Source organism: Staurois parvus, unplaced genomic scaffold, assembly GCF_062004578.1.
Source record: "Staurois parvus isolate SC_StPar_1 unplaced genomic scaffold, SC_StPar_1.0 ptg000091l, whole genome shotgun sequence".
NCBI lineage: Eukaryota > Metazoa > Chordata > Amphibia > Anura > Ranidae > Staurois > Staurois parvus.
This window is the reverse complement of record NW_028317887.1, coordinates 4,398,212-4,419,847: the sequence shown is the minus strand read 5'-3', so window position 1 is coordinate 4,419,847 and position 21,636 is coordinate 4,398,212. Positions and strand designations below refer to the sequence as shown.

The following is a 21,636-nucleotide window of genomic DNA, read 5'->3' as shown; positions in this document are numbered from 1 at the left end:
GAAATCAAACCTTGAGCCAGAGAGTGGGTGCATATTATGTTTTAACCAATTATACACCTTCTGTAGCCACATCCCTTATTAACCACCTTAAAAGAAGTACAGCCAAAGCTCTCTTTTGGCTGTACTTCTGTGGATCACAGCAGTGCAGTTCATTCTGCACTCCTGTGACCAGTTTTCAGCTGAACAGAGGGCTGAAGCCTGCTGGTCCAGGCTGGGGAAAGATCCCGACTTCAAAGTCAGGATCCACCCCAGAGTCTGGAGTGGCACCTGGCTAAGCCTCTCAGGGAAGTGCTGAGAGTCTGAGCTAGTCCCTCCCCCTCCACAGCCCAGCGCACCAGTGAGCGCTGGGGGGTGGTTTGGTAGAGCAAACTCAGTGATCAGCGGTCATGTGATCATTGAGTTCTCACTCTTAGAGCCGACGGGGGACCGATGCTGCATCCACCTTGGTAAGCCCTATTTCTCTTTTAAACATCTTACACCCCAAAGTTAAAGTGTTACTAAACCCAGGCCCCTGCATTCACTATATACGGTATTCCACAGTACACACAACATGGAAATGCAATTATTTTAGTCAATATAAACTGCTAAATACCTTTTCTCATCAGCAGTTAGAGAAGTCTTGTGACTTCTATCAGTATTCAGGGGAGTACTGATTAAAGCTTATAGGAGGAGTTTTCATTCTGCTCTGACTGTCCTAATGAGGCATTACCCCTGACCTTCAGTCTGGACAGCGATGATTGGCCCTGTGCTGATCACATGCACCGTCTCCAAGGACAAAAAAAAACAAAAAAAAACCCCAAACTCTCTAGCAATACACACTAAACTGAGCATCTGCAGAGTGACTAGAGCTCTGTACTATCAGCAGATGGATGGTGTTGAAGACAGGATCAAACAGCCTTTTTACACAATGCAGAAGATTAACCCCTTAGGCTCCACAGCAAGTATAACAAGCATACTTTACAGCATATACCGACTGATTCTACTGTTGTGGGTTTAGTAACACTTTCAAGATAGGGTGGATGAGAAATGTGTTTTTGTTAGCCATTCAACCCCCCCCCCCCCCTCACAAATTCATAAAAATATCACAGCTTCATTATACAAGTAAAAGTACAAAGTCCATTTAGTCAATAAAACATAACTATCTACATAAAAACCATGACAATAGTTTTCAATTTACGCAGTTATCCACAAGAAACATCTACTGATGCATTTCAGGATTAACTCACTTCTTCATAATCCACGCCTATGTCTCAAAGAGTACATTTCTACAAGGTTTCTTAAGAAAATGACATCTGGACTGATATTACGTTTTAAGCCTCCTGCCAGACATCCCTCAATTAAAAAGCTATGTGGAAAATGGTCAGTCGAACATCACCGGCATCCAATCTGATTCAGGCACCATTCAGGTATTTTGACAGCTGGCAGGGTGGCTGTCAAAATGCAATAACCACAACAGGAGATTCGCCCATCCACGTTGTGTAGTGTAATGCAAACTGAATGGGAATACTCTATATGTATGTGGTCAGCTTTAGTTTAAATGAAGCAAATTTTATACTTTATAAACTTTACACAGCCAAGTGAACAAAAACACAAGTTACATAGTCAACTATTATGTAAATAAACCCGAAATATTGGAATTGTTTAGTAGCAGCAGTAGTAACTATTTCACATTAACTAGAAAAGGTTAGCTACAATGATCAAAACAATAAAACAAATAAAACTGGGGTATGGGTGACTGCTAAAAAAACTAAATAAACTAAAATGATAAACATATCACCTGTTTTGATATACAATAGGCTTTTGGTCAACTGTTGCACTGGCTCTACACTGTCCTTGCTGGACCAGATGAAGTTCGAGCGTGTAGGCCCCACACTCCATAGAAGTTGATTGTTTGATCAACTTGTAAGGGACATGTTGGGAAGTTTTTCACTGAACAGCAGCTGCAGCCACTGCTCAGTGTAATCTGACAGTATTTACTTATAATGGAGTTAGCCTTTAAAATGATATCAAGAGAAGAGAGAAAAAGAAAGATACACAAAGAAAAAAAAAGGGAGGAGAAAAAAAAACCCACATATTAAAATATCAGTTTTAACAAAAAAAAAAAAAAAGGTTAATTATACTTGTTCAAAAAAGTTTCCGGTGTAATATTTCTCAACATGTTTCGCCTATTTCAGGCTTCTTCAGGAGATATTTATATAACAGCAAACAGTTCATGTATAATTCATAAGTGACGCACAGTATGCGAGATTATAAAGATTTAATTGTGGTACACTTTGGTTGGACACTGGGTCCTCAGAATGGCCCAGACATTGGTGTTATATAAATATTCTTCTGAAGAAGCCTGAAATAGGCGAAACATGTTGAGAAATATTACACCGGAAACATTTTTTGAACAAGTATAACAATGTTTGGATATTAAAATGTATCATTAACTGATATTGTAATATTGACTCAATAAACAAACATTGTAAATTGTAACTTTCATTGTTGTTCTATTATATGGCACCTTTAAAATCCAGCTATTTTTACTTCTATGTGTGGAGTTTTTTCTCTTCCCTTTTTTTTCTTTGTGTATCTTATTCTCTCTTCTCTTGATAATTGCTAAATTTGGGATGTGGTGCCGTTGAGCTCCTCTCTAAACATTACTACTCTTATCTTCAAAATTATACTCTTTTTGATAATCCTTTTGGAAGTCAATAAAACCAGCAGCAAATAATATATGAATAATGCACAAGGAAGGGACCAGGACGTTAAACTCGTGGCAGGAACCTGTCACAAAAGACCCACAAGTTGGGAACCTCCCTTAGGGTGCCATAGACAACATAGTGGATGCAGTAGGGGATCAACACTTTTCACTCCATTCAAGATTATAAAGTGGGAAGCGGGAAGAATTCCACTTAAATACATTATTACAGTGTGAGTAGAAATACATCACCCTCCACGGTCACTTATAAGTTATGTTTATTCTTTTACGCTAAGTAAAACAATCTGTTATCTGTAAAGCTCAATGACAATAATTGGAGTAAAGGAAGTCAAGTCAAATATGAAAATGTAATAACTGAAAAGGTTTAAAGTGTATCAACTCCCCCCAAAAAAAAAAGTAATATCTGCAAGTGTACCATTTCTCAAATGGTGACTGCATTAGTTTTCTTTTTTTCATGTGGTGACCCTGCCAGTAACACACACTTCCTGTCCAAGGGTGTTCATGCGCACACACTGTACTGTATCTACAGAGAAGCAGCATTGTCACTCTAGGCTGCTTGCTCCCAATTTAGACTACTGTAGTTCACAGGTACAAACTGAGCAGGGCTGAAAACACAGACTGATAATAGAGATGAACTTAAGTGTCCCCATTTCTACCTGAAACTCTGGCTCCTTTTTACTCTGATAAGCTACAGGCCTGCTCATTTCAAGCCTGCTCACGCCCTGCATTTGACAATTTACTGGCATGACAGTAGGTCACTCAAGCACCAAGCACTGCATTGTGGAAATTGGGTGGGGGCAGGTGCGCACTTTTGCCCTACATCGTAATGTAGCGCTAAATCCTCAGTGGCCAATAGGGCAGGTAGGAGAAAGGTTAAACGGTAAGGAAAGGCAACAAAGGCTTCTATGCTGCTGGTGGTTTACGTTCATGTCATACAGGTATGTTTGTCAGGGCATTATGTTACATCAGTCCAAATACTACCTAAAGTAGTAGTTTTTTGTCTGTAACCTCTCAGCCATTCAGCTATAGTCAGTACAGTGCACAAAAACACTGCATTGAGTGCTTTACTGCATCCAACAGAGTAAAACTTTAGTATACACAATCAAAAAATAATACACAAAATACCACTTTCGAAGCGACTGTACGATAATCTGGTAATTAGTGCACTGCTTTTGTCCGAAATTAGTCAAAGGGACAAGCATAAACATTTTTCTCGTACGATACACGATCATTTGATTTTCGTTCAATCAGTATAGCTTTCGTCTGGAAATACAATACAAATACATTACATCACTTCCGAATTTTTATTCTGTCGTACAAGAATTTTTTTAACTTTTGTAACCTCTTCACTTCGATATGAGACTAGCATGCAAAAAAAAAAAACCCAAAAACAAAAAATGGACAATCATTTGTCTGATATTCTCATGTGTATGGGGCTTCAGCAAAGCATTGGAATGCAGAACAGTAAATATCCATATCTTTTCCTACTTCTTAGTGGCCTAGATTTGTGGATAGACCATACAGGTCAGAGCCTAGGAGCTCAAACTAGACAACGCACAAATACAGATCTGACATAAGCAATGGAGCCGTTACACTATTAGTTGTTTGAAGATGGTGAAATGTAAACTGGCTGTAAACCCTTACATATACCCAGTGAAATGACTGGTCTTAGGGTGATACACAGAGATGAAACAAATCCTCCTCCATGAGTTGTACCTGGTTATCTACAATCGTCTGTCCCCCCCACATCCAGTCAAAGTGAAGAATCTCTCAGCTCTGAAAAGTGGGAGGTGGAGAGCTGAAGTTACATCAGTGAGAGTCAGAGCTGATTGGAGAGAAGGCCCCCCCCCAGCACACAGGCTGTCTGGTACAGGCTGTGCCCTCCTATCACTTTTTTCTCCTGCTGTCAGGAAAACTCATCTGACAAGACTCATGCTTATAGCAGAGGAACGAGGCAAATTACAGAAATCACACAAGTGCTATATATTAAGATACGTAAACACTAAAGAGGGTTATGCTTTGTTAATATTTCATGTCTGAGGTTTACAGGCCATTAAAATGTTCAAGAATTTATCAGGCCTCAAAGTGTAAGTTCATCTTCACCATTTTCTAACAAAACCCCATGCAACTCCACATCTTTGAAATAGTACATACAGTGCTCCTGTTTTCAAATGCTGCACCAGCTCCCACTACACATGTAACTGGGTGGGGTAGCCTCTCCTCATAAAACGCTGACCGGCCAATGGAAACAGCAGGGTGAGCTGGACATTACAATTGTGTGACCCCTAGCAGCTGAAACAGGCCATTCAAATTGCATGCCTGTGCAACACACACTCTCCTTCTGTAGTTGAGCTCAACCACTGCAGCAAGAGAAGGGGACAGTGCACTGCACAGGCGAGCAGTTTGAAAAGCCAGGAGCCACTGCTAGGGGTCATACAACGGAAAAATCCAAGGCATCCTGGAAACCAAAGGGGGATCAAGAAGCCAGAAGACTTTGCAGAGGTGCCCCCCACAGCTGCAAGTGTAATGGGAAGAGGTATATTTGAAAAAGGAAAAGCGCTAGTATGCACTATAGGTGTTCAGAAGAAATGGAATTGCATAGGAGGATTTTTTGTAAACTGTTGCTGAAGGAGATTCTACACTTAAAAGTTGACGCAAAACTTAACTGCTTAACATTTATAAAGCACCATAATAATGTGTAAAATGTCTTTTTTTAAATAAAAAATACTTTTTGCACTTTTTTTTTTTTTTTAACATCTCAATGCTTCTGATCTCCTGCCGCCTCTGTGCGGTCACTTCCAGTAATGGCTGAATGGCATGTCTCAAGGTGCATCCTGATTGTGACATTGTGGTCTGTGTTTGCGTAATATGCTTTGGATCAGTGCAAAGAGATTTATGCATCCACAAAGATCAAGGGTCCCACTCAGCAGCATGCTGGCAGGACACAGGATTTTCTACTTGGTATGTAGCTTTTTTTTGTATTTTGTTTCTTTATTTAGCTTTTTGTTTTATAAGAAAACAATCCTAAGACCCTGAACTCATTTTGTTTTAATGCACATGGAATAGATTCGGCCAATTTCACCTTAAAGTAGAATTCCAAGTTAAATCTAGCTCACCTTACAAATGCCCCCTCCCGGGCAAAAGTTGGTGTGTTCATACAGACTCATATGTGAACACATATAGCAATCAAGAGTAATATCAAATATATATTATTATAATATCGGATTTATATAGCGTCAATAGTTTTCCCAGTGCTTTACAGAAAGGAAGACATTACAGTTACAATACAATTTGGTAGAAAAGGAAAAAAATATATCATTACCAATTTCACAGTGGCTAAATGGTTAGCACGTCAGCCTGGCAGTACTGGTTCGAATCTCAACCCCGGCACCACCTGCCTGGAGTTTGCATATTCTCCCTGTGACTGCGTGGGTTTCCTCCGGGTACTCCGGTTTCCTCCCACACTCCAAAGACATGCTGGTAGGTTAATTGGCTCCTGTCTAAATTGGCCCTAGTATGTGTATGTATGAATGTGAGTTAGGGACCTTAGATTGTACGCCCCTTGAGGGTTAGGGACTGATGTGAATGCAATATATATATATATATATATATATATGTAAAGCGCTGTGTAATTGACGGAGCTATATAAGTACCTGAAATACATTTGAATCCCTAAACTAAAAGTCAATTGCTTTCCATAACCTACCACATTTTGCATAAAATCTTTGCGCTTTGAAAATGTGTTTTCCAAGATTCAATTGTGCCATTTGTATAGAAATATTAAATCAAAACTATATAAGGTCATCAGCTTCTGCAACATTTACTAACTGTATGTACTTTTTACTTCAGAGCTCTTTCTATAGCCAGTGTCTAGGTACCTGCACATTCACAAAGCTCACATTACCATGTTATGTGGCTGGGCAGTATCACGGCACGGGGGAGGGGCTGCTCAGAGTTTAGTCAAGCCTGGGGATTAAGCACACCTATAATTTACCAGTAAACAGAACACTGTAAAAGAAGGACAGTCAGAAAGGTAGATGTTTTGCTTGGTGCTCTCAAAGATGCATGTGTAATATGTGTCGTATTTAAAGAGAACCTGTTAGGCTACAAATACTGCGCATTTTTTGTTTCTTCGCAGAATGCCTTTTATTTGTTTTTTTTCTTTCAGTGAACGCAAGTTATTTTACAATTCAAGAAGCTGGAGAGGCTGGGGTGGTGATGGCATGATCTTCACCTCTTCCAATCAGAGAAGACCTTGTTATGTTAATGTCACCACCCCATCTCATCTAATCAGAGAATGCCTTGTATTAGTTTAAAAAATACAAGACATTCTTTGAATGACAGCAGTGGTAAGCGAGCGACTACCTGTAGTCAGCATGCAGAAAATCAGCCACTAAGCACAGCACCTGGAAGATCGTGGCAATCACTGCAGTAGCGGAGACTATTACAGTGATTATCAGCTTCCACAGTGGCCCACTGGGTATGAGATATGCACACCTACATTGTGCCAAGCTAGACCAATGTAACTATGCAATAAAAAGCATACCTGGAGTTCAGCTTTAAATAGCAATGTGGAATTTTATTTGCAAAAATATACGCGTAAAAATTCTGTTCAGCTCACTTCCCACGTCCAACTGCATATGTCATATAGCTACCCTTCCTTGGTGCATTCCCAATATAGATTACAATGCTCCGTGGCAACAGACTACAGTTTGGGAGATGTAGCCAGATTAGAGCAGTACACAAGGCTGAAATATTAGTACTTCAAAACTGGAAGTTCAGGACAAGCACTTCTATGAATAGCATAGCGAGGAGGGATTCTGACAAAAAGGTAATTCAACATCGTTTGGTGAATACATTCAAGAGGTGTTGCTTTGGATGTCATGCTGGATTGGAAAGTTATATTTAGCTGAAGTATTTAATGACACTTTAAAGAAGAACTGGTGTTTCACTGTAAGAAACAGTCTCTTCTGCAATAAGTTGCCTGTACCTTATTGCTCACGGTCTTCTCCGGTGCCGAGCCAGGCTTTCAGTGTCCGGATGAAGGCCTCCTGCGCAGGCACAGAAGTGACATCATCCCCCTTCCAGCCAAAAAAAAAAGGCCCAAAGACTGGCATTCAGAAGATGCCAGTGCAGAACCATTGGATGAGTATTAAGCCTTTAGTTTTGCTTTAAGCTCCTATGAGTTGCTATGTTAAACTCAGCAGCCCTGTATTAATTATTATTATTACTATACAGTATTTATAAAGCGCCAACAGTTCGCTCAGCGCTGTACAATACAATGGGAGACAGAACATGCGACAGTACAATAACAATACAATGCAAAACATGAGGGGTTCAAGGGCCCTGCTCCTTGGAGCTTACAATCTCGGAGGGAGGGGATAGTGGTACATGAGGAAAAGCTGTGGGGGATGGAGTGGTAGGAAGAGTGGAAGGAGGTCAGCAATTAGCAGGGGGTGGGGTAGGCTTCTCTGAAGAGGTGTGTTTTCAGGGTGCGCCTAAAGGAGAGGAGAGTAGGTGTTAGTCTGATGGTTGGGGTAGGGAGTTCCAGAGGATGGGTGATGCCCTGGAGAAGTCCTGGAGGCGGGCATGGAAGGAAGAGACCAGGGAACTGGAGAGAAGGAGGTCTTGTGAGGAGCGGAGAGTGCGTTTTGGGTGGTATTTGGATATTAGGTCGGAGATGTAGTTTGGGGCAGTATGATGGACAGCTTTGTATGTCAGTGTTAGGATTCTGAATTTGATCTGTTGGGCAATCGGAAGCCAGTGGAAAGACTGGCAGAGGGGGTGGCGGAAACGGAGCGGTTGGTAAGGTGGAGTCTGGCCGCAGAGTTCAGGATAGACTGTGGCGAGGCAGGCCAGTGAGCAGGGAGTTGCAGTAATCGAGTCATGATATGATGAGGGAGCGGATGAGCTGCTTAGTGGTTTCTAGAGTTAGGAACGTGCATATTTTGGTGATGTTGCGGAGGTGGAGTCTGCATGAGTTTGTTAGTGATTGGACTTGGGGTTGGAAGGATAGATTGGAGTCAAGAATGACACCAAGTACTCTGGCCTGTGGGGCGGGCCTGATGGTGACATTGTTGGACGTGATGGAGAAGTCAGTAGGGAGTGGTGTGCAAGCTGGGGGGAAGACTAGGAGCTCGGTTTTGGAGATGTTCAGTTTAAGGAAGTGGAGCGACATCCAATCTGATATGTCATTCAGTAGGCTTGTGATTTGGGCGGAGACTGAGGAGGTGAGGCGAGGGGTCGAGAGACAGATTTGCGTGTCGTCGGTATAGAGGTGGTAGTCGAAGTCATGAGAGTGTATGAGTTGGCTAAGGGAGGAGGTGTAGATGGAGAAGGGAAGGGGCCCGAGGACAGAGCCTTGAGGGACCCCAACAGAGAGGGGGAGTGAGGGGGAGGTGGTAGCATTATAGGTAACGCTGAAGGAGCGTTGCAATAGGTAGGACGAGAGCCAGGAGAGAGCGGAGTCTCTGAGGCCAAGGGAGTGTAGTTTTTTTGAGGAGGAGGGGGTGGTCGACTGTGTCGAAAGCCGCGGAGAGGTCGAGGAGAAGGAGCACTGAATAGTGGTCGTTAGCTTTGGCGGTTAGCAGGTCGTTGGAGAGTTTGAGTAAGGCAGTTTCGGTGGAGTGTAGGGGACGGAAGCCGGACTGTAGGGGATCAAGGAAGTTGTTGTCGTTGAGGTGGGAGCTTAGGCGATAAGCTGAATTTCTCTTATTACAGGTTTTCTATAAATTGGAATAAACACTGATCAGCCATAACATCATGACCACCGACAGGATAAATGAATAACACTGGGCAGTCGTTATCGCGGATATGGTTCATGTGAATGCTTTTTATCGTTCTACAGCTTGAAAGTAGGATCCTATTTGTGCAAATAAAGAATCTTGATATGTATTGCACTATGAGAGGCATGTTTTTTCTTTCATGACCTTGTCTGGCACTACACTTTGAGTTTACATTTGAGTTGGAGTCCGGGAAGTTCCATGTTTTGATACGGGAAGCCTGCCAGTGCTCTACATTATAAAGCTGGTTGGGCATCCTGTAATTAAGGGGTCTCCATTTCTGGTAAGCCTCCATTCGTTACTTTAGTAGTGGTGTGCACTCTGGTGCCCAGTTGAAGCACATTTATCTAAATTTGCACTTACAACATTGTCTACAATAATACCATCGATTGTGGAATTTTCTTCTTATACTTATGGACTATGGTTTATGTCTATATGGACTTTGTTATTTTGTTTTTGTAATTTTTGGGAAGCAAGTGAACAAGTTGTCCCTGAACTTTCTGTGTTGAAAGCATAAAAAAAAAAAAAGTTTAAGGATTTGAGCGACAAGGTCTAAATTGTAATGTCTAGATGACTGGGTCACAGCCACTCTGAAACTGCAACTCTTGTTGGATGTACCTGGTATGCAGTGGTCAGGACCTACCAAAAGTGGTCCAAGGAGCGAAAATCAGTGAACCAGCAACAGGGTCATTAGTGGCCAAAGCTCACTGATGCATGTGGAGAACGAAGGCCGGCCCGTGCGGTTCAATTCAACAGAAGATCAACTGTAGCTGGATAATGCTGATTCTGATAGAAAAGCTTCAGAACACAGTGCACTGCAGTTTGCTGCATAGCTGGGTGCCCATGCTGACCCATGTCCACAGCCAAAAAAGCCTACAATAGGCATGCAAGCATCATAACTGGACCACAATGTAATGGAAGAAGGTGATCAGGTCTGATGAATTCAAGAATAGTTTGAGGAACACAATGACGAGGATGAGATGAAGACTTGGCTTCCAATTTCTTCAAATTTCAATCCAATCGAGCATCTGTGGGATGTGCCGGAAAAACAAGTCCAATCCATGGAGGCCTCACCTCAAAACTTACAGGACTTAAAGGAACTGCTACTGATGGTTTGGTGCCATATATCACAACATACCTTCAGAGGTTTAGTGGTGTCCATGTCTCGACAAGTTGGGTGGTAGTAACGTTATGGCTGACCAATATGTATAAAGCAGTGAATCTGACATTTACCAAACATTCACTGCAGATGAACCTTCTGGTGAATGTGTTTTAAATTACAGTAGTTATTATTATACAATATTTATATAGCGCTAAAAAGGTTTGTTCAGCGCTGTACATTATAGTGGGGGACAGAACATGAGACAATACAGTAACAAAACAAAACACGAGGGATTCAAGGGCCCTGCTCTTTCGAGCTTACAATCTAAGAGGTTAGTAGTTAACCACCAGTGAATGTTTGGGGCATATTTTAATGACTTTCACCAAAGTATTTTAAGCTGATGACACATCCACAAATTTTTAGTAGAGATTAATTGCGCAATACTAACGACAACTTACAAAGCCATCCACAACTCTGCCCCCAGCTACATCACCAACCTGGTCTCAAAATATCAACCAAACTGCTCTCTTTGATCTTCCCAAGTCCTTCTGCTCTCTAGTTCCCGTGTCACCTCCTCCCATGCTCGCCTCCAGGATTTCTCCTGAGCTTCTCCTATCCTATGGAACTCTCTATGCCACTCTGTCCGCCAGTCTCCTAATCTATTCACCTTTAGACTATCCTTGAAGACCTCTCTTTTTAAAGAAGCCTATCCTGCTTCTACCTAGTACACCGCCATTTATTTCCTCCATCAGTTCATCCCCCCACAGCGATTACCTTTTGTATCACTCACCCCTTCCTCTTAGATTGTAAGCTCTAATGAGCAGGGCCCTCTGTTTTCTCTTGTACGAAACTGTATTGCAACTGGAATGTCTGCCTTCATTTTGTAAACTGCTGCGCAAACTGTTGGCGCTATATAAATCCTGTATAATAATAATAATTGCTCCAACATGTCATAGATAAGCAGAAGAAGGTGGGGGAGTGAGGATGCGAGAGGTGAAGATTAGGTAGAGGGGCTAGGTAGTCACTAGATCTATTTTGGTGAAAATCAGTTGATTATATACATCCAGATATGAGGGGACCCACACCTCTCCTGCTGTCCCTTCCCTCCTGTTTGTGGAATAACTATGGTTGCTATGATATCGGAAACGGGTTCTAGGATACACATACATTTATTTTTTTTCCTTTTTGTGTGCGACATGTAGGAGTTTTAATGCTACTTTTTTTCGATTGTTGTCTTGTTTTTTATTGTGATATATGCATTTATAAATTATTTTAAAAGAATTTTAAAAAATTTAAAAAAAAATTTAAAAAAGGCATTAAGAGTGATTGTCATTAGCGAGTTTGATGCAGGGCTGAATTACCGAACCAAAGAGCAAATAAATCACTTTCTATGGGATCATTGACGGTGACATTTTTTAAAGTCATTATGATTTTCTTAGCAACAAATCGTAACCACAAATGGTGAAGGGCAGTGATCTGATTGCTGTGAAAAAAATTGCCCATATGTGATCAGCCCTAATAGTGTAAAACAATTTTTAACAATGCATTTGACAACCCCAAGTCAATGTAAATATATTTGACTATGCATAAAAAAAAAATAAAACAAAGATCACTAAACAGAGGTGAAAAAGTTACACATCCCTAACAATAATGGTGTATTAGTTAAATCACTATTTTGATAGGCCCTGCCCACGATTGACAAAGGTAATATGCCATCTGTCTAACATTTCTGGTAACCTTTACTGCCCATTAAAGTTTCTAGGTCACTGGATGGGGGGTTGGGAGGTCACCAGTGATATTAGAAAGGGCTGAGGGCTGTTCACTCTATAAAAGGCTGCAAACTGGTAACTGCTAGGTCAGCAAACCCTCACTCACCACAGCCTGAAAGGACCAGAGCGACTGCTTCACTCTCCAGCTGTCATGGTGCCTTTTACTGCACAGCCCAATAAACAGCATAGGCAAACACTTTTTAAATCAGATTTTAACAGTAACTGCCAAAACTCATCAGGAATGAAAGCTCAATCCTGGAAAAAAATCAAGTATTTGCTGCTATATATTAGGAGATACAAAACAATTTCATGTCGTAACAAGAACATTGATAAAAAGTAACATCCACTCACCCAAATATCCCAAATTGTTCTAACAGAAGTACAAAGCATAGGTCTCAAATACATGGTTATTTTTGCGTATAAAACAAGACTTCAAGATTCTGAAATAAAGTATACTTGATCCGCACATAATCACTCTCACTGCAAAATGGCAAGAAATGGCATAACCTTCAGGGGGAATTATTGTCAGGCAGAACGCACCACCTCCTTTGTCATTACACAGCACTGTCACTACAAATGTGATAGAGCAATACATATCCCTTTATCACAGGGAATATATACCAAGTGACATTTTTATGTTGCTTTAAGTGGGTACTTTTGTTCAATTTAATATTTTGTATTTTAAAAAAAAAAAAAAAAAAAAAAAAACACATAAAAAAGGCAACACTCATCGCAGTGCCCATTGGCACATTAGGCTCCTTCCCTCCTGTAACAAGTTGGGTGTTCAGGAAGCACTCAAATGTGTACATGCTTGGTGGATCCTGAGCTGAGTCATGTGTGTCTACAGACACACATACCATCGAAAAGTCACGTCCCCACTCCCTCACATGAGTTTGACGGATGGCAGATGTAGCCTATGGCTCCGCTGCCCTCGGTTTCCACTGTGAGACCAGGAAATAAGGGGAGCGACACCAGAGCCGGGAGTGGGGACATGGAGCCAGGTAAGTGTTCAGGAATTGCGGGTTAACATAACCAAGATAATTGATCCTGTGTTAACTGATACTGTTCAAACTGCATAGCTAAAGTACCCCTTAAAGTGTTACTTAACCCAGGACCCTATCTGGTCTCCCACAGTACACACAGCATGGCAGTGCAATTATTTTAGTAAATATAAACTGCTAAATACGTTTTCTTTATCAGCAGTATATAACAGTCTTGTAACTTTTATCAGGGTCCAGCTAAGCACTGGTTAATCTTGTAGGAAGAATTTTCATTCTCCTCTGTCCTATGAGACTGCATAACCCCTGACCCTCTGGATAGTGCTGGATGGCCCTGTGCTGATCACATGCACCCTCCCCAAAGAAAAGAACTCTCTAGCCATACACTATAAACGGAGTATGTGCAGAGTGTGACTCCTAGAGCTCTGCACTATCAGCAGATGGATTGAGGACAGAAGAAGGGGAGGATCAGAGAAGACAGGATCAAACTGCTTTTTTCAACAATATGGAAGATTAGCTCCTAAGGTCCTATAGTGAGTATAAAAAGCATGCTTTACTGCATATACAGACTGATTTTACTGTTGTGGGTTTAGTAATACTTTAAGCCTGCAAGTAGTAGTTATATTGGGATATGTTCTGCATGTTGAGAACCACTATAGTATACTGGATTATCCCTTTTTTGCTTGTTTTGGCAGCTAAAGGCCATCCTTAGGCCTCATTTATATTTGTGGTGCTGTCTGAAGAGCAATCTGTGCTTGGATTGCTCCTTAGAGAGAGTCTGACAGGTGGTGAGGAGGCGTTGTATCGTCGCCTCACTGCCTGTTTTAACTCCCTAAATGCCAGACTACCACTTGTATTGTGCACGGTTCCGGGGCAGTTGTAACACAGTCCCATTCACTTGAATGGGTCATGTTCGGTCGGCGGTAGTGCCCACAGAATGCGTCAGGGGACACAATTCCTGCCACTGCACATGTACACCCCTGTCCACTGCCTTTACAGCTAAAGGGGAGCAGTTGATGGGTGCTACAAATGTGGCTCAACTACACGATTTTACCACCAACCAAATGCTAGTGTGCATTGTTATGCTTGCATACATCTACCTGTTCTTTGTACAATATGAACAAATGTTTTTTTGATAATTTAATTGATATTGAGCAAAATTGATCGATTTCATTGAAATGATTCTAATCGATTTGTCCGGAAACCCGATCATAGGAAAGTAGATAAACCAATATGATTGTTAAGGGGCTCATGCAGTTGTTTCTATCTTCTGATTGCATTTTTCTCCAGGACAGTAAATTGATGTTACATACAATTTCATTGTGGATGATTGTATGGCCATTGGCCACCATTAGAGAAATGTGAAATTCTGGTCAAACATACAATTCTCTAAGAACGATTGTTCATTGGGAAAACAATTTTCAATACATGGCCAGAAATAGTCTCTGAAACTGGAGTTTTCCAACAATTTACCATCAAATGACTAATCTTTTTTCATATTAAGATAATTGACTACTCATAGACAATATACAATTTCCTGTAACTGGAAGCAATGCTGAAAGCCCCCACAGCAAGCTGCTTGCAATGGAGGCACTCATATGTGTTTGTTCCTGAGCTGGACTTGCCCCCATCTACCTCCTCATTGGCTGTGACTGACAGCAGCAAGAGCCAATGACCCCTGCTGTCTCTTGAGCCAATAAGGAGGAAGAGAGTGGAGAGCGCATCTGCTCTTGTGCACAGTGTTGGATCGAGCGCAGGTAAGTATATTTGGGGTGGGGGGTTGGGGCAGCTGCATGGAGAAGGTATTTCACCTTAATGCAGAGAATAGAATGTTGTCTTTTGAACAACTTTAAAGCGGAACTGAAGGCAAATTATGAAAAATTGCAGGTGCAATAAACTGCATTTACCTGCCTGTTCACAATCCTCTACAGAATGCAAAACAAGCGGTGCAGGGATGGCCAACATCATCCTGTGCCAACCAATGAAAATGTCCAAAGACCAGCACCAGGAAGAACCCAGGGATGCTGGTGGACCCTGTACCTTAGATGTGTATTTGTTCCTTTAGGTCTATGTGGCCCAAACTGCGCTGTTGCACCATTAAGAGCACTTGGACCTTTTTCCAAGTTGTTAGGAAGCATATTGCATAGGTGTGAATGGTTCCCATAGACAATAATGATATTCCTCCATAGATGGATCGAAATTCAGCCAGTTCAGCAGGAATCGGCCATATTTCAATCCAAGGGTGAACTGGTTATACTGAATTGTAACAACTTTAAAGTCCCACCTACCCATTTTCTTTTTTTGCTATGGTTATACTGAAGTCAGTCTATCAATCAACTTCAGTATAACCATCCTGCCAAGTTTTTTTTGTATGATCCCTGCTGGTAGCAATTGCTTCCAGCAGTGATCATTGTATTCAGAAGGCTGGGAAACCTCCTGCTGTCAGAATACAACAGTACAGCAGGAAGGATTCCCCCATCAACCCTAACTGTGGTGGGGTAATCGAGCATATTTCTTTCGTTCAACCTGTGATTGAAGGAAAGAAAATTGCACAGTCTATGGCCTGCCTTATTGTGCATTGCCGCACAGCTGTGAATTGGGACTTACAAAAGGAACATGTGCATCAAAATTACTCAATCGAGGAATCCGGCACATATTCCCCCATCAACCCCAACTGTGTTGATGGGGTAATTGTGCAATTTTCTTTCCTTCAGTCACAGGTTGAACGTAAGCAATATTGCTTGATTACCCCATCAACACAGTTAGGGTAGATGGGGGATTTGTGTCAGATTCCTTGGTTTAGTAGTTTTGATACACATTCCTTTTGTAAGTCCCAATTCACAGCTGTGCGGCAATGCACAAGGCAGGCCATAGATCGTGCGATTTTCTTTCCTTCAGTCACAGGTTGAACGTAAGAAAATTGCTTGATTACCCCATCAACACAGTTAGGGTAGATGGGGGATTTGTGTCAGATTCCTTGGTTTAGTAGTTTTGATACACATTCCTTTTGTAAGTCCCAATTCACAGCTGTGCGGCAATGCACAAGGCAGGCCATAGATCGTGCGATTTTCTTTCCTTCAGTCACAGGTTGAACGTAAGAAAATTGCTTGATTACCCCATCAACACAGTTAGGGTAGATGGGGGATTTTTGCTGAATTCCTCGATTGAGTAGTTTTGATAGACATGTTCCTTTCGCAAAGTCCCAATTCACAGCTGTGCGGCAATGCACAATAAGGCAGGCCATAGACTGTGCAATTTTCTTTCCTTCAATCACAGGTTGAATGAAAGAATTGCTCAACTTATGGGCTGCCTTATTGTGCATTGCCGCACAGCTGGGAATTGGGACTTGCAAAAGGAACATGTCTATCAAAACTACTCAACCGAGGAATCCAACACAAATCCCCCATCAGCCCTGTGTTGATGGAGCAATCGAGCAATTTTCTTTCGTTCAACCTGTGATTGAAGGAAAGAAATTTTCAAGATCTATGGCCTGCCTTATTGTGCATTGCCGCACAGCTGGGAATTGGGACTTACAAAAGGAACTGAGGAATTAGACACAAATCTGAGGAGCACTATCTATGGGGAGATCTCTTCGCCTTTGTAACATGGTAACATCTAAGCGATCATCTAGACATATGTGAACACAACAAGCGGCCAGTTCTGTCATTTGAAGCCTCCTATAAATGTAAATTCCCAGTGAACAACGCCGATTTCATAGATTCCAATTGAAAGAACACTGCTGACATGGCACCGGCCTCATTTTTCACAAAGCAGCATTATTATGGCAAATACGGAACGGGAACGCTCCAAGCCCCAGTGCAGAGGACATGATGCAAGGGCAGCACTCAGTCTAAGTTGAAACTTATGACAACACTATAGACAAGTTGTGGTAAACAGTTTTCAAGTGTTTTCTAAACACAAAACGGTAACAGGGCTGGTATCGGCCAACCCAGGCTGGCTGCGGAGCTGACCCTGGACAGGTTAAGTGGTAGGGGAAAGCAGGGGTTAATGACTCAGCCTGGGGGTGGCATTTGCACCCTTTGTGTGCCTGCCTGCTGCAGCTTGGAGGGAGCCCTCCACACACACCTGTTGACAATCAGATGGCAGGGCAGCTCTATAGAGGGGTGTAGTGGAGACATTCGATGTGTCAGAGGCAGTGTCACATTACTGCTCCCCATATGGGGTAACGTGCAGCTCTCTCCTCTTCCCCACCCCCAGCACCTCAGCCCGAGCCCTATAATTAGTTCAGCTAGGAAGTGCCCAGGGATTTGTGTGAGGCACTGAGCTGTCCCTACCCCCTCAGGCAACTCCTGTTCCCCTCTCACCTGGACTGGGCAGCCATAGCGAAGTTTCTCACAGCAGGCGTCCAGTGTCCATGAGGTTGTCGTCTCTTGTCCCTCCTCAGGCGACCCCCGCAGTTGGCTGTGCCCCCCCTCCTCGCACCTCAGTTACATTATTGCTGCCTGCCTCTGTATGTCCCGTGTCCACCGCTGGCAGCCCAGCGCTCTCCCAGTCTCTGAACACTTGCACGTCTCCCCCAACGGCAGCTCACTGTCCCCAAACCACGCCCACCAAGCGCTCAAGGACACGCCCCCTTCGTTCGCAGGAGAAGAAATCCCTTTTGCAGCATACGCCCCTGCCTGGGTAAAACCACTCCCAGCGTTTAAGGGGGGAGGGGGGCGTACAACTGTGAACACAGACTACTACATTTACACGGGCTAACCGACGAAAGCATTTTTTTTAAGTTCGCGTGTTTGTTTGTTTTTTAATGGTGGGGGGTTGCAGTACATTTTCTAACTTGTACCTCCAGTTCGGTAGGTAGGACAGCCCATACCGTATATGGACTTGTGGAGCGGTGTCAATGGAGCTCTGCTGTGATTGGGCGCCGTATGAGTGGAGGGGCGGTGTTAGAAATAGCAGTCGTCCAGTCACAGGGGAGATGTGCTCTCAGCTGGAGCTTAGGTGACGAATCTCATTGGGGGATAGTTACACTGGCACGCTACTACAGACACGTTCTCCCCAGCTGCAGTGCAGGATGTGAGTACAGGGATTGTGGTGTGTTGTCCGCACACTGGACTCGGCTTATATTTAGGCCAGCCAGGGGACTTCTGTACGATCTCCTACCACACCATATATTGTCCTGCAACCAGGGGCGGACTGACCATTTGGAAACTCGGGCACTGCCCCAGGGGCCCAGGGTCAGTAGGGGGCCCCATGAGATGCCCCTGGTACCTTTTTCATAGGCTTTTTTGAGTTTGGGCCCCATGATCCCCTATTGCCCGGGGGCCCCATGAGTTGTCAGTCCGCCCCTGCTTGCAGCTGACCACTTGCTGTGCAGGCCAAGTCTGCCATTTCTCACACAGATACCAACAGCTTTTTTTTGGCTAGAAAATTACTTAACCACTTGCCCTCCAGAGGATTTACCCCCCTTCCCGACCAGGCCATTTTTTGTTACGGCACTGTGTTACTTTAACTGACAATTGCGTGGTCATGCAACGCTGCACCCAAATGAAATTTACATCTTTTTTTCCCCCCATGAATTGAGCTTTCTTTCAGTGGTTTTTGATCACCTGTTTTTTTTTTTTTTTTTGCTATAACAAAAAAAAGACTGGCAGTTTTGAGAAAAAAAAAACTATTTTTGGCTTTTTGCTATTAAACGTCCAGCAAAAAAATCTAATTTTATCATAAATTTAGGCCAAAATGTATTCTGCGACATGTCTTTGCTAAAAATAAATCCCAATATGTGTAAATTAAATGGTTTAAGTGAAATTTACAGTGTCTACAAATGGTGGTATATATACTGGAAATTTTTAATTTTTACTAGTAATGGTGGCGATCAGAGACTTATAGTGGGACTGCGGCGGCATTCTGACACTGGGGGGGGGGGACTGGCTTGGTGTCACTGATATCCCCAGAGACACCAATATAGTGAAATATAGTGAAAAAAAAGCACTGACATTGTACAAATGGCACTGGGCAGGAAGGGGTTAATATGAGGGGTGATCAAAGAGTTAACTGTGTGCTGTTTTACTTGTGTCTGTGTTTCACTGTAATCACACTGCTTTGGATGGCTGTGCAATTACTGTATATTGATAGGTTTGCATGAAGACATAGCTAGCTAGGGAAGACATGTAGCAAAATAAATTTTGGCCAAAATGTTTGAAGAAATTTGATTTTGTAAAAAAATTTTATTGGATATGTTTTATAGCAGAAAGTAAAATATACTATTTTTCAAAATGTTTGGTCTTTTTTGTTTATATTACAAAAATTAAATAAACCAGCAGTGATCAAAAACCACCAAAAGAAAGCTCTATTTGTGTGAAAAAAATTATATCAATTTTGTTTGGGTACAGCGTGTGACGAACGCGGTGTCAGACCCCTGACCTTCTCACCAAACTCGTGACCGAAGAACTAGCCAATCTAAAACCACGATGTCATGTGCGTACCAATGCCACGCCCAGCTGCACCCTGCACACAGATTTTCCAGCTAATGGTCCACAACCTGTGCACCTGCAGCTTGAGCGCGGTTGTTACTGGGTCAGGTTAATTACGCAATTAACCCTTCACACTGCCACCACCTCCTTTTTGTACAGAGAAAGAGGAAACTCTGCAATCTCAGCAATAACACTATGATGGTTGAGATAATCGTCTGTATAGCACTGTCACCACAGACAGAGGGTTAAACAAACACAGTAGCGCTCTTTTAGAGGCAGGAATTCGTAAATTGCATTAAGAAGCTTTAGGAACAATTCAACACTTTCAGAAGGAAAGATTTATTACTAAAAGGTCAAAAGGGTGCAATAAAAATATTTACAGAAAAAAAGATGTAACCAATATATATATAAATATACAGAGAACAATAGCACCGCAAAGAGGTAACAGAAAGGAGGTTAAAGGGTTAAAGTACTTGCCAATCAGCTTTGGGTTTGCAGATCACGTTTCAGAGCAAAAGGGCACGTCTCCCAGGTTGGTTCTGATGTTAAAAGGGAGAATTCTTCAACTTACTTCTCTTAGGCCTAACAGCCTTATTTGTAGTCCCCCAGCAGGGGTGTCTCTAAAGCCAAGGACCAATGCCTTATTTAGGGAGGGATTGACTGGGCGGATACCTAAACTAGAGCCAAAATCTCTCATAGTGCATATTTTGCTCATAACTTTCCCTATGCACAAGTGACATTCCACCCGCGGGTAGATTACTATGCAGACGCTTCTGAAGAACGGTTAGGTATGAAATATAAAATACAGATTTGCATGGTTCAAGAGATATAATTATCTGCTTTCCTAGGTCTTCCAGTCAGGGAGTGTGACCTATCAAACGATTTTTCTTCTCGTGGCCAATCCGAAGATATGCCTGGTTTTTATGTATGTCTCATATTCCAAGGTATGAGACATAGGGGAAAAAAATGGATTTTAAAAGGGTTATCTAGTCTCTACTCCTCTGGAATGTGTTTGAACTCAGGGGAAGGCTTGGGTTATCTTTTATGATGTGCTAGATTGCACAGGTTCTTTGGACAGTGAGGCCCCAGCTCCCTTGGGGGTTTTATAGCTCGGGGCTCCCTGCTGTGCTCTGGCCTCCTGTGACACTGCCAACACACAGGCCATATGTCACTGTGGCTGAACAGAGAGGAAGAATGAGAATGAGAGGGATATGTTTGTGCAAGATGGAGGATCCTTTGCCAAGATGGAGATTGGAGCCAAAATTGTTGAACCACGTCCATCTCTGGGCGTACGCTTGCTACACAGCGTTGCATGACCGTGCAATTAGCAGTTAAAGTAGCACATTGCGGTGTAGCAAAAAATGACATGGTCATGAAGGGGTAAAATCTTCCAGAGCTTAAGTGGATAATTTTCAGGGATGTCCTCTCACTTCCTGTTTTGGCTATGGGACAGGACATGAACGTAAATCACCCCAATAGGACAAAGAGGGCAAAAATTAACCTTACAGGGGTTATAGCTCTCCCTTACTCTGTCCAAAATATAAAAAAAAAGTTTTGCCTATAGTTCTACTTCAAAAGCCTTTTCAGGCAGGGGCATGGCCTGAGCGGCATGGTATGAGGATGTTTGAGCATTGAGCTCCGGCCACCCGGGACAGAAACTACCACACAGCAGCGGTCTACTGCTCTCCTGCCTTCTCCCCTATATTTCTTCAAAGCGTCGCACCTCCTCCCACCCACCCGGAGGTAGTGGATCACTGGCAAGCGGGCTTCAAACCTTTTTTACACCACACCCAGCCGGCTTCGAGACTGCGGCCAAGATGGCGCCCAACCACGAGGTCGTCCTGTGT

At 42.7% G+C, this 21,636-nt stretch overlaps 1 protein-coding gene across 2 annotated transcripts in view; it reads right to left on the bottom strand.

The window, feature by feature from the left end:
- The window catches only part of AFF1 (ALF transcription elongation factor 1), a 231,117-nt gene extending 213,200 nt beyond the window's left edge, over positions 1–17,917 (bottom strand). For both annotated transcript variants that reach the window (XM_089670570.1, XM_089670571.1), the window contains exon 1: positions 17,681–17,917. In XM_089670570.1, coding sequence (XP_089526696.1) covers positions 17,681–17,697 — 17 coding nt within the window. In that variant the 5' untranslated portion in view covers positions 17,698–17,917. The remainder of the gene's footprint in view (positions 1–17,680) is intronic.
- Positions 17,918–21,636: the final 3,719 nt, after the last annotated feature.